We start from the raw sequence: 12,901 nt of genomic DNA on the forward strand, positions 1-12,901 counted from the left end.
CCACTCTGAACCTTAGTGTCCAAAAAGATGGGGTACCAGCATGAATTCCTCTAAGCTTAATTACCAGCTTAGAACCTGTAGCGCTGCCACCAACCAGGAATTCCAGTGCCTGGTACACTCTGGTCCCCACAAAACCTTGCCCGGGGATCCCCAAGACCCAGACCCTCTGGATCTTAACACAAGGAAAATAAACCCTTTCCCTCACCGTTGCCTCTCCCAGGCATCCCCTCCCTGGGTTACCCTGGAAGATCACTGTGTGATTCAAACTCCTTGAATCTTAAAACAGAGAGGACAATTCACTTTCCTCCCTCCTTCTCTTTCCCCCTCCCAGACTCTCCCTGAGAGAAAATAATCCTGGCACAGAGAGAAATTAGCCTCTCTCTCCCCCTTCCCTCCTTTCTCCTCACTAATTCCCTGGTGGATCCAGACCCAGGCTCCTGTGGTCTCACCAGAATAAAAAAAACCAATCAGGTTCTTAAACAGGAAACGCTTTTAATTAAAGAAAAAAACAGTAAAAATTATCATTGTAAATTAAAAAAATGGAATAGGTACAGGGTCTGTCAGCTATAGACACTGGGAATATCCTCCCAGCCTAAGCATACAAGTACAAATTAAAATCTTTTCAGCAAAATACCAATTTGAACTCCTTTCAGCCAAATACACATTTGCAAATAAAGAAAACAACCATAAGCCTAACTCGCTTTATCTACCTCGTACTCACTATTCTGGATCTATAAGAACCTGTATCAGGGAGATTGGAGAGAAACCTGGTTGCACATCTGATCCCTCTGGGTGAACAACAACCAAATTCTAACAGCACAGCACAAAAACTTCCCTCCCTCAAGCTTTGAAAGCATCCTGTCCTCTGATTGGTCCTCTGGTCAGGTGACAGCCAGACTCACTGTTCTTGTTAACCCTTTCCAGGCAAAGAGATATGAAGCACTTCTGTTCTATTAACTCTTACTTATCTGTTTATGACAGATGTACATAGTAAAATCGATGTTTACCAATATTTACTGATCAAAATCAAATCCTTCCAAGCCTGCTCAGAGTCCAGTATCTTGTTTCTGACAACAGTCAGTACCAGATGCTTCAGGGGAAGGTGCATTGGACCCCATGATAGACAATTATGGGATAGGTGAAGTAGTTTGAGTAGACATGGTTATTTATATTGGCTCTCCACTTTATTTTTCCCCTTTTATCGTGAAAGGTTTGGGTGGTGAAGAGAAAGCAGCATTCCTATCCCTTCAGCATTTCCTCCTTAGAAATCAAATAAGTGTGATGATGGATAGTGTCCTGTAAACAGAATGTGGATCTATTAGCATTGCGTTGAATGGTTAACCTTCATTTTCAACCACTGCTTGAGATTTTTGGTTGAAGGATACCAATGGGAGCCAATTGTGTGGCTAAAAGCCTGTGCAAACTAAACATCTGGATAAATGGAAATTAAGTACTGAAGTTTTTTTCCTCCCCAGTCACTGGTCCAGGACTAGTGCTTAGAATAGCTTACCAGTCCTGAAGGCACTTGTATTCATCTGTCACAGTGTTCCTAGACAGTGTAGAGATATCAGACTTTAATATTTTATCATGCTACCTTCTTTGCCCCACTTAAAATCCAACATTATCTTAGTGACCAGTGTTTTACAAATCATTAGCATTAGAGAATATTTTGCAGTTTGAAAGCCTCGGTTCCAAGTTTTCAGGTGGTCAGCTTACAGCCATGTATTTCAACTCCAGCAGTTTGACACACTGCTGAAATCAGGTCAGAACGGTAAAATGTACAACAGAGGATTTAGCTAGCACTTTTCCTCCATAGATCTCCAAGTATTTTTCAAGGAGGGATCGGCATCATCACCTTTTCTCAGATGAAGCAACAGTCAAAAAGGTAGAATATCTTGCCCACAAGTTAGAGGCAGAGTTGGGAAATGAATCCAAGTCTCCTTGTATTTAGCTATGACATTCTGAGTACATTTCCCAGACTTGGAGAGTGCTGTATAAGCTCAAAAGCTTCACTCTCTCACCAACAGAAATTGATCCAATAAACAATATTACCTCACCCACCTTGTGTCTCTAGTATCTTGGGACCAACGTGGCTACAACACTGCATACAATCTATGCTTAGTCCATTTTAAAGTTTGGTATTGTGTAACTATTCAAGGTACGAAACATATGCTGTTTACCTTGAAAAGCTGAAATTCTGAACTTTACCTACAAGTATAGAGTTTTCTTTACTAGCCCTGATAGAGAGGTTCAGTTTCAAAACTGTGGCTGGTTCCCTGTTCTAGCAGTGCTTTTGGCACTGGTGCAGGACCATGCCAAGTCCCAGATCTCAAACCAGTGTATTGTCAGCCCCTGCAATAAAGAAAAAAAGTTGCATCTACATTTCTGCATGTATGTACTTACTAAGACAAATATACTTGCTAATTACTTATCTCCTGTTCTGAGTGCCCAACAAACCTTTGCTAAATTGAGTTGCTCTCCCTTCTGTAGGATAGAATGTGGATCAGAGCACATGTCCTCAAGCAGTTGCTCAGTTTCAATCTAAGGGAACAGCTGTTAGAAAGGTATACTTGCAAAGCAGTGACAGTACTTAAATTGTTAGGAGATTGACAAAAGATTGATTTGCAACTATCTTCAGATAGAAAGTTATAAGTGACAGTTGCTATCAGACACTGAGAATCAGAAAAAGGACATTACAAAATAAATTTAAATTTCTTCCTTCTTCCAGTGTTGAACAATCCTACTATAAGATAAAGAGCAGTGAATAAATCAATAAAGTTATCTGTATAAACAAAAGGAATTCCTACCAAGGCATTCCTGTATGCCTCTGTTGAACATTGCAGAGGATGATAGTACGTTGGGCTGAAACCACACACAGCAGCTTTTTGTATTTCTTCATAGGAAGCATGGACATCTTCTGCCCAGGATATTGCTTCAGATGCAGAGCCTCAGCTACACAAACCTCTTATCATATTACTACAGCAATTTATGCCTCCTTCTTTACCTTGACATCAGACAGATTTCTCTTACTTGGTTCCTGAAACTATTTCCTAGTGACTTTCTTTTCAGTTTTCACTATTTGTTGTTTATCCAGAGGTGGTTTCCTCATTGGAGAGGTCAGATAGATACCACTCATTGTAACAGTCTCAAAGTACATGGGAGAGTTTCCTTCTCTCACTGCTCTTAAAACTTTAAAAGCTTTCCTTCAACAGATGAGCTACTAGAGTTACTGATCTATAAAGGAGCGTATTTTGAACTCCCCCCCTTCCCTTTCTTTATTCCATACTTCATATTAGGAACTACATGCTCTCCTCTTTTTAAATACCCACTGCTTCCTGGTTGATGGTATTGCTCTCTTCAGGACAGCAAGTGAAAAAAGTTGAGTTGTGTTGCTCCTCACTTGCCTTTGTCATCATTCTGTGATTTAGGTGTTTATCGTGACTCAGGATAAAATGCTGATGCACTTATGCTGCTCATCCAAGACAGACTCACTCAAAACCACCCTGCATCTCAGCTTGTGCTTTTTGTGTAGCTGGGTGTTCTGCATTCACCTGCTGCAAAGCCTTTCCTTCATGTCAAACAGAGCCAATTTGGTAGGACAATGGCTAGGGAGGAAACTGAGAGCAACATAGTTCCTAATAACTACTCTGCCAAGGTTGCATGCCCAGTTAGTCACATTTGGAGGGTCCTGTGATGGTTTGCCCTCCCCCCCCCCTTTCTGGGATACCACCTGATGTACTGGGATTTCACTGAGCCGGCCTGCTCCGTTAGCCTAGGCTCCCTCTTCTTGTTTTTCTGTATTAGGCTCTCGGGCCTCTGGCAGCATACGCACACACAGTTACGGACGCACCAGCTATAGAATCACAGAGTCTGCAAAGAGCTATGAGAAGACTCAGCTAGGAAGTCGCCAAGCACTCAAGTGCAGCTCCCCTGTGGATGGTACACTCAAAATAATATTGTCCTGAGCTGTAGAGAAATCTGTAAAAGCAGCAAAGAGTCCTGTGGCACCTTATAGACTAACAGAGGTACTGGAGCATGAGTTTTCATGGGGGAATACCCACTTTGTCGGATGCATGTAGTGGAAATATCCAGGGGCAGGTATATATATATGCAAGCAAGAAGCAGGCTAGAGATAACAATGTTAGTTCAATCAGGGAGGATGAGGCCCTCTTCTAGCAGTTGAGGTGTGAAAACCAAGGGAGGAGAAACTGCTTTTGTAGTTGGCTAGCCATTCACAGTCTTTGTTTAATCCTGAGCTGATGGTGTCAAATTTGCAGATGAACTGGAGCTCAGCAGTTTCTCTTTGAAGGCTGGTCCTGAAGTTTTTTTGCTGCAGGATGGCTACCTTTAAATCTGCTATAGTGTGTCCAGGGAGGTTGAAGTGTTCTCCTACAGGTTTTTGTATATTGCCATTCCTAATATCTGATGTGTCCATTTATCCTTTTCCTTAGGGACTGTCCGGTTTGGCCGACGTACATAGCAGAGGGGCATTGCTGGTGCAGGTGAATGAACCAGTGATGGTGTGGCTGATCTGGTTAGAGAAATCTATACAACATAAGCTTGTAAATTCACCCCGTCTCTCAATATGGAGGAAGATACGCACAACTTCTCTCCCCTCATTAGAAATGGCACAAACTGGTTTTAATAATAAACAAGCTTATTAACTATAAAAAGGCAAATTTTAAGTGATTATAAGGGATAGCAAACAGAACAAAGCAGATTGCCAAGCAAATAAGACAAAACATGCATACTAAACTTAAGATCTTAAAGAGACTGGTTTCAAGAAGTAATTTCTCCATTTAAATGTTGTTTAGGCAAGTTGTAGGAGTTTCTGTAGCTTAGAGTTCCAGTTATTTCTCTTTACAGACTAGACTCCTATCTGGGTCTGGACTCAGCCCTTGCCTTTCCCTCAGCTCAGTTCCTTTGTCTCTTCAGGTACTTTCTTCTTGGGCAGGAAGGCAGTGAAGAGTCCTGTTTGCCTTACTCCCCAACCTTAAATAAATTTACATAAGGAGGGAATCTTGTGTTTCCCCGTCTTGACCTCCCACTCCTTTTAGTGGAAAATTACTAAAAGTCCAAGATGGTGTTTAGTACTAGGTGACAGGACCACCTGACCTCTAGTAGTGACACAGCTATGTCCCAGGTTGCCTCTCAGGAAGGAGAGACATTAGTATCTTCAAAGTCTTATTGTTTCCTCCTAATGGCCCATCAAGGCTGATGGCCTGTTGTCTGGTGGGTGTCTCCCAAATACACACACAGTTGTAATTGTTACATAGTCAATTTTCCTAACTTTAGATACAGAAGTGACACATGCATACCGATTGGATAATCACATTAATTATAACTTTTCTGATGATACCTTACAAGACCCATCTTGCATAAAATCTCAGTTATGCCATATCCATATCTAAGCATATTTCCATAAATAATATGGGGTGTAACATCACAGGTCCTTGCTCCGTCTAAAGACTACAGGGATATGGAATTGGGAACTTGGAGATAGGAAGAAAGGCAAGTTGTCTGCCTGTAAATTAGCACAGCCAAGTCTCTGGAGGAATTTGGTTTCCCCTTCCTGAGATTAAGGCAGAATCATGGAGAGGAAGGGAGGCTGAAAAGACAACCAAGCCCCCACCCAAAAAGCTGGTGGGCATGAGAGTTCTGCAGAGGCCAGGTTCCCTATTCCTGATGCATGTGAACCCCTGGTGTGGCTAGTGCTGAATCTGCTGTGGTCAGTACAGCTGAAGCCAGGGACAGGGAGTTGCCCTTTTGTGGTACTGTAGGATTTGAGTGGCCCATTAAGTATAGCCAGGTTCTCACGGAGTTGCTGGTTTGGGGGAAGGAGGAAGAAGCTACATGATATTTTAAGGATTTTCCCCATCACCAGTAGCTTGCCTGCAATATCAGATGGGAGACAGGTATGCTGAAACAGAGCACTGGAACATCTTCTCAGATTCTGTTCTATCTTCTTGCTTTGTCACAAACTTCTTCAGCCTTGGGTGGGTTAGCAATGACTCAGAAGAATCACATTCTGTGCCTAGAGGATTTTGTGCTTGCATTTCCAAAAAAGTATTTTTAAAAAACGGTTGTGTTAGTTAAACATTAACACATTTTGCACAGGAAAAACTTATTCTTAAGGCTGGTTACCTGTATCACCCTGTTACTGCTGCAGAGGCCAGGGCAGTTCTCTAATGCCTTCCTGATGACCAAGACTATCAACTAGCTGAAGGTCTTGGGCCTAGTCTTTCTCTAAGCCTCATGAAGTGGGAATAATTCATCATAGGATGATCAGGTATTAGAAGTAGAATGAAATTATCTTAATGGTTTTGGGAAGTGCTCTTCTCTCTCCTGATCCTCTGAAGTTCTTTCTGGCTCTATTTTAGGCATTTCTGATGTCCTCCATTGTTGCAGAGGAAATGTGGATCTCTAAACTTGGCACTGCTCAGGTAAGCAGAGGAATTGGGTTTTTAAATATTTAAAAAATGCATTTGCCGTTAATCTGAAAATTAGAGTGTGGCTGTCTTCTAAAAAGATGTACAAAAAATTGCAATGAGTATTTCACATTTTGTTTTGAACATATTTGCTCCATTTCAAGTAAAAAATGTGTTTTAGGTTACTGTACATAACCTGCGGTCTGACAGTCTAGCTGCATTCTCACACATCACTACTAGAATAGGAGTGTGCAACACAAATTCTGTTCCGTTAAGCCTGTGCAATACCACAGATGGCAGTGGGTTTGCACAGAGGCAACAGAAAATAATTTGACCCTGCAGTTGAACTGCATTAAGAATTCTGAAGATGCGAGAGCCAAAATAAAATCTACCTCACTTTCCCATATCTGCTGTTCTCTCTGTATTGCTAGCCGACATAAAAAGTAGTAAAAAAAACCCTGTTACTGTAAATGAACAAGCAACTGGGACTCTGAATTAATACAAGTAGCAGATAATGTTGAATAAGGTGTTGTATTTACATAGCTGCTGGTCAGAGTAGAGCTATATTTAACGCCGAGTTGCTGTTACTGTAACTTTTTTTATTTTGAGACTTTTCATTTTCAAGTATTCCAATATTTTTTCATTTTATTTTACCCCTTTGTTTTGAAGTACTTGCTGTGATTCACAGGTTTCCGTACTAGTAACAAGAGACTTTCACTGCTACTTGTATAAAAATTGTCTAGTAAACGATGAAAGACTGTCAGAGAGCAGAAAGCAGCGTTCTGATGCTTCTACAACAAAGATCATCATACACAACTTTAGTTTCTTGACCATTGCTGTACAACCTAAAAGTTCAACCACAGTATTTTCAAGTTCAGCAAACTCATCTTTAAATCCTGTTTCAAGAAGTTTAAGGTTTCATGTGGTCTTCAGTTAAAGTGATTGAGCAGTTTGGTTGTAGCCAAAATGGATAGGAAATGCATGGAGAATTTTTAAAAAGATAAAATCACTTAAAATATATCTGTTAATGCTTATTCCATATATGAGAAGTTCCCATTAATATTAATAATTCAATGGAAGAACAGCAACTTTAGTTTAGTTTATCCTGGAAAATTTTGATTAAACTTGCTTAAACAGAAATTTGCATTCTGACTCCTCCTAGTTTTCTATAGAATTCTTGTCATTGGAGCGTCTCACTGGTAAGGAGTAGAAGACATGGCCTAACTCAACATTTAATTATCCAATTTTGGTTTGTTGGGGTTTGTTTTTTTTTTGCTAATATCCACAGCTGAAGTGTAAACTTTTCCTTTCTCTCTCAGTATTTAAAAGAACCAAGATATTAAAGTACGAAAAGTTGACTACTGAATGCGTATATATTATGCTACCAGGTTCACAGCTCCACAAAATGAGATTCCTGTGACTACTTAATAGCAAAGCTGTACAAACCATGTTATTCTGTCAAGATGGATGAAAAAAATCAATGATTAAAAAATAAATATCACATTTTAAAATTTAAATTAAATACAGATTTTTAAAAATAAACCTATTTAAAATTAAATTTGAAATTGACAACTTATGTTAAAGCCTAAAATTATATTAAAGTAATTTTAATTAAATACAAGAATATTAAGCATCTCGTTTGCTACTGAAGTCTTAAAGAGTGTCAAAGCACTGAGTAAGTGGAAGTTAATAGCTAAATACCTGCAACCACAGTTGGTTGAAGTGCTAAATCAATGTTTGACAGCAGAAGCCTCTTTTACAGGTAGAGAGAGAATATTTTTTTAACTTTTGTTGATTCAACTAGTTAATACAAATGCAAGTTCATTCAAAGTTAAGAAGCTGACTGGGAGTTGAAAAAAGCAGGAAAGCTTGTTTTCTTCTTCCAATCTGTGAATAAAAACTAGGTGTGAAAGGATGAGACCCAACAGTTCTAAAATCTTGAAGGACCCAGTGACCGGAAACAATCAGGTGAATTCATTAACTACACAGAGAATACCCTTTGTTTAGTAAATCGCTGTTAAAGGCAAAATATGTTTTCATATATTTTTTGGATAAACTTTTCTTAGTTTTCTTAGGTAGTTTTACTTAATACAAAAAAACCTGTTGTTTTTGTGTCTTTTTAATTGAATTTGAATTTCCATCCAAATAGAATTTACTTGATTTGTCTCATTCATCTAGTAAATAAGAAATAGAGCATTCATTTTATAACAAAAAATGTAAAAATTAAGACTATTAAAATGTATTAAGACTGAATAATTTAAGTTTAGCTAAGTCCTTGCTTAAATAAATGTGCATATAGTGTATCCTCCTGGTTAGCAAAAAGAAGCACCACGCTGAGTGTAAAGGCTATACTTAGTTACAAATAACGTTTTAATGGTTATCAACTAATGGGAATCAACTTTTAAGAAAATAACTAAAAATTACAAATGCAAAACATGATTAACATTGATTTTTTAAATCATGATTAAAATCTGTAATTTAAAATCAATTTGATTTCAACCAATCCTCTGTGAAATCTATTAAATAAATTGTAAGAGCAAGTCCATAGAGCCTCTCTGTCAGTATAACAATTTCAATGCTAACTATACCATCCTGTACATTACTGAGAGAAGGACTATTAAGATAGGATTTTGAGAGAGAGCAGTTATACAGAAAAGGATGATTCACCCTATCAGACTTGCATTTATTTCATTAACTTGAGCAATGTAGATAGTTATAGTTGCTGTGTGTACACTTTGAATATTATAGCACCACAGATGGTTTGCAAGAATACATAATAATATTAAGCGTTGTGGGACTCTTATGGACCTGCAGGAGTGGTAAGTCATAAAGCAAAGTGAAGAGTGGTCTGGTAGCATCAATTGAATTTGAGTGTTCTTGTCATCAGTTCAATTTTTAAAGTTTTTGTTCTGGCAAACTTTGCCAAAAAGTCCAACTCTCAGAGCTAAGGAGTTAATGGAAAACTGGTAGTTTCTGAAAGCTGTGAGTTATAGGAGTTGGTTATGGGATTTCAGGTAAATACCATCAGAAGAGAGTGTGGAACATTATGTAAGTAACCTAAGCACACTGAAAGGAGAAGCTATGCCTCCATAAGCTAAGTCAATTGCTTAACCATGAAGAGTTTTAAAACTATTAAACAAAACACATAATAAATATGTTACTGTTCATTAATGGTTTCAACATGAATTCCCTAGAGAGAAAATGACCATGGATCTCAGTTTTTGGAGCCAAATGTAAAGTCCATTTCTTCAAATTAGCATTCCATCAACAAATCTTTTCTACCACACTCAGTCATCTTTCAACACAAACATATTACAAATTGCTAAAAATCACTACTATTTATGTTTATTCCTATAGACAGGAGGGGATGAGGATTTGATATTGTTTAAGATATGCTCAGGTCATATGATGATGAGGGCCATGTAACAGTGTATGCACAAAGCCGGTCATGAACAGCAGAGGGCAAGAGAATGAAATAGGATTTTGTAAAGATTTTCTAGCAATTAACGCAAACATTTCATGTTTGAAATAATTTGGTTTTATTTTTAACTTACCTTATGAACAACTGAACTATTTAAGAAGTCGCTAACAATCTCAATACTCTAGGCTACAGTAGTCCAACCTGCTTCATCTCAAGCCTCACTAAGCATCTGAACAAAACTGTACAGAAGACCCGAACACTTGCAGTGATAGTGCATCTCAGAATCTACATTCCTGTTTATTTAAGCAGTAAGTGCCCCAAAACCTAAGTACAACCATCTTTAAATCTACAACACAAAAATAGAAAATATTCAAAATGCACAGAAAAAACACACACAGTCATCTTAAATGTGATTAAAACGTCACGAGATTTTGCAATTAAGTAGCAATTATGGATGTGCTTCACAACACAATGTATAGAAATCTGCAAGTTTCCTGTACAGAAAGGTAGAATTCTCATGCCTGAGCAAGTCGTTCTAGGACCCGTCGATAATCTGAAACAAGTTGCTGGAAGCTCTCTTCTAACTGTTCATGCTGCATATTTAGGTCTATTTGGTTCAACTGGTTCGTCAACTCCTCCGGTCTCAGACATCTTCTCATCTTGGCAAGTTCTCTTTGCTTTTTCTAAACAATTAAATAAACAGGTTTAAACACAATGTCATCACCTTTATTGGCAGACATTGGTATTTTTAGAATGAAGTGAACAGCAGTAGAGTTTCAAAAAGACTTATCCAAAATTATATATTCCTTTTATTAGTATGTAGTTCTTCCCAATATGTCCCTACTTTTAAACAAGAGCAATGGGAGACTGGCTAAATTCTCCTCATAAAGCACTTTTCCCCTTGAAAGTCTAAACAACGAGGTAAATAATAAACTAAAAAAGTAGTATCCAGATTTCTGTATATTTTTCTGAAGCTAAGAGACTGAGTAGTACTACTCATTTGTTTTTTATGCCACACAGGTGGCTTTGTTTGTGTGTGGTGTTGGTTTGATTTAAAAAAAATGTTATATTGACCTTAATTTTGGTAACCATCTGAACCGATACTACTTTATATATTACTCCTCTACCACTATTTACCATGCCTATGTACTGTTATGCTGATCTTCCCATATAACTGATATTTCCCACATAATCTATTTAACATCCACTAAAAACTAACTTTAACCACCCTTCCTCCACTACTTAGAAAATAATCCAAGAATAAGCAAGGAAGGCCTAATAATTATATTTGATGCAAAAAAAATCATATGTGGGTGATCAATATTTGGGAACAGCAGTAAAACAGGCCCACCCACGCAAACACTAACAAAGGAGAATGATTAGTGGAAACACATAATAGGTCACTTGTTGCACAATATAACAGACAAGAATGCACCTCAAAAATGTTTCCTCACTAATTGGTAAGCTCCTCCACATACCTCCACCCCATTATCCATCAATAAATTATACCTAACTACTACCAACCCCCTCTCCCCAAAACCTATTAGGAATTTAAAATACTGATTAAAGATAATATGGGACTAAATACTTCCTCAACGCTGATGTCCTCAGTCAACTTCCAGTAGGAGACCCAGGGAAATAAAGGAATTGCTATAGAGGAAGAGAGGAGGTGTCATATAATCCAGTACCCTCTGGCCAAACTAGTGTGCTTCAGAGCAAGTGATAAACCCCCACAAAATGGACCTAATTTTGCAATTATAGCATGAATGCAGACAAAAGAGAATTTCTGTCCCCAGCTGGTGGTCAGTTTGTGCCTAATCTGTACCCAAGCATTAAAATGCCTTTTGGTTTTTAAATTGCAGATGATATTCCTATGAATGTCTGTCTGTTCCTTTTATGAATATTAGTAAGTTAATGTCTCAATGCTACCAAGAGGCAGCCTATTTCCACAGGTTAATTATATGTTGAGAAAAAAAGTATTACATTTTAATTTAGAGTGGCCTCTTGTTCTTGTATTATAGGGAAAGGTTAAAAAGAAGCACTCAGCTGGCTCATTCTAGACCACTTGCTGTTTTACATACATCTCCTTTCTTGTACTTTCACCAACTTAATAGAAAAAATATTAAAGAGAAGGAATTCTTTAGGCTGACCTCAAGTAAATAGCCTGAAATGATGGGATGAAAATGAGCAACGGAAACTATAGGCTGAATAGCAGGAAAAATTAAAGGTCTGGAACAGTTTCCCAAAGAAAGCCCACATCACTTGCATTGTTTAAAAACTAGACTGGACAAAGCACTCATTAATAGACCAAGAACAGTCCAGCATCAGCAGGGAGGATGGACAAAGTGACCCCCCATTTTCCAAGCTCTGACTTCTCATTCATCTTTTTAGTCTCTCCTTCTGTGGAGGCCCTAAACTAGATTTTCACTGCCTCTCTCTGGACCTTTTCCATTAGTGCCTGGGCCATGAAGACCAAAACTGAACACAGCACTGAAAGTGAGGGTGTATTATCAAATATATACTGGCATGATTTCTAGCCTATTCTTAAAAACTGCTTAACATTATTTGAGCACAGCTGTGCAGTAAGAGGACTTCATTGAGCAGTACACGTAGCCTAAGTCTGTTTCCTGAGATGTTAACTAATTCAAAACCTAGTAGCATACAAAAGCATTCTCGTTACTTTCAGTGTGTTTTGTCCTACCAGTGACTACTTTGTACTTCATCAAAAGTTACCCAGTTCCTTAGTTTTGTTTGCTTCTTTCCAAGTTCTTCAAGTCCTTCCTAATTTTGACTGTCATCTACAAATGTTACTACTTTACTATTCCCCGCCACTTTTCCCACCTGCTTAAAAATTAGTGACCACCACTAGTCCTATTCATGATCTGTGTTCCTATTAACTTCTTCTCCATCAAGACTTGGCTATTTATTTTCCTATCTCAATGAGTTCTTAATCTGTAATAGGGCTTTACCTCTTTCATAGTGGTTATCAAATTTTCTTACTGTCCTTTGGAGACGGTCTCTATCAGAAAACTTTTAAAAGTAAAGATTACAG

At 38.2% G+C, this 12,901-nt stretch overlaps 1 protein-coding gene and 1 long non-coding RNA gene across 4 annotated transcripts in view; one reads left to right on the plus strand and one right to left on the minus strand.

Annotated features, from left to right (window-relative positions):
- The window catches only part of LOC127030376 (uncharacterized), a 133,126-nt gene that overhangs the window by 81,826 nt on the left and 38,399 nt on the right, over positions 1 to 12,901 (plus strand). The gene's annotated exons all lie outside the window — the stretch shown is intronic.
- The window catches only part of HAT1 (histone acetyltransferase 1), a 47,438-nt gene continuing 44,480 nt past the window's right edge, over positions 9,944 to 12,901 (minus strand). For both annotated transcript variants that reach the window (XM_050916724.1, XM_050916725.1), the window contains exon 11: positions 9,944 to 10,532. In XM_050916724.1, coding sequence (XP_050772681.1) covers positions 10,365 to 10,532 — 168 coding nt within the window. In that variant the 3' untranslated portion in view covers positions 9,944 to 10,364. The remainder of the gene's footprint in view (positions 10,533 to 12,901) is intronic.

The sequence above is a fragment of the Gopherus flavomarginatus genome, chromosome 10, assembly GCF_025201925.1.
Source record: "Gopherus flavomarginatus isolate rGopFla2 chromosome 10, rGopFla2.mat.asm, whole genome shotgun sequence".
Lineage (NCBI taxonomy): Eukaryota > Metazoa > Chordata > Testudines > Testudinidae > Gopherus > Gopherus flavomarginatus.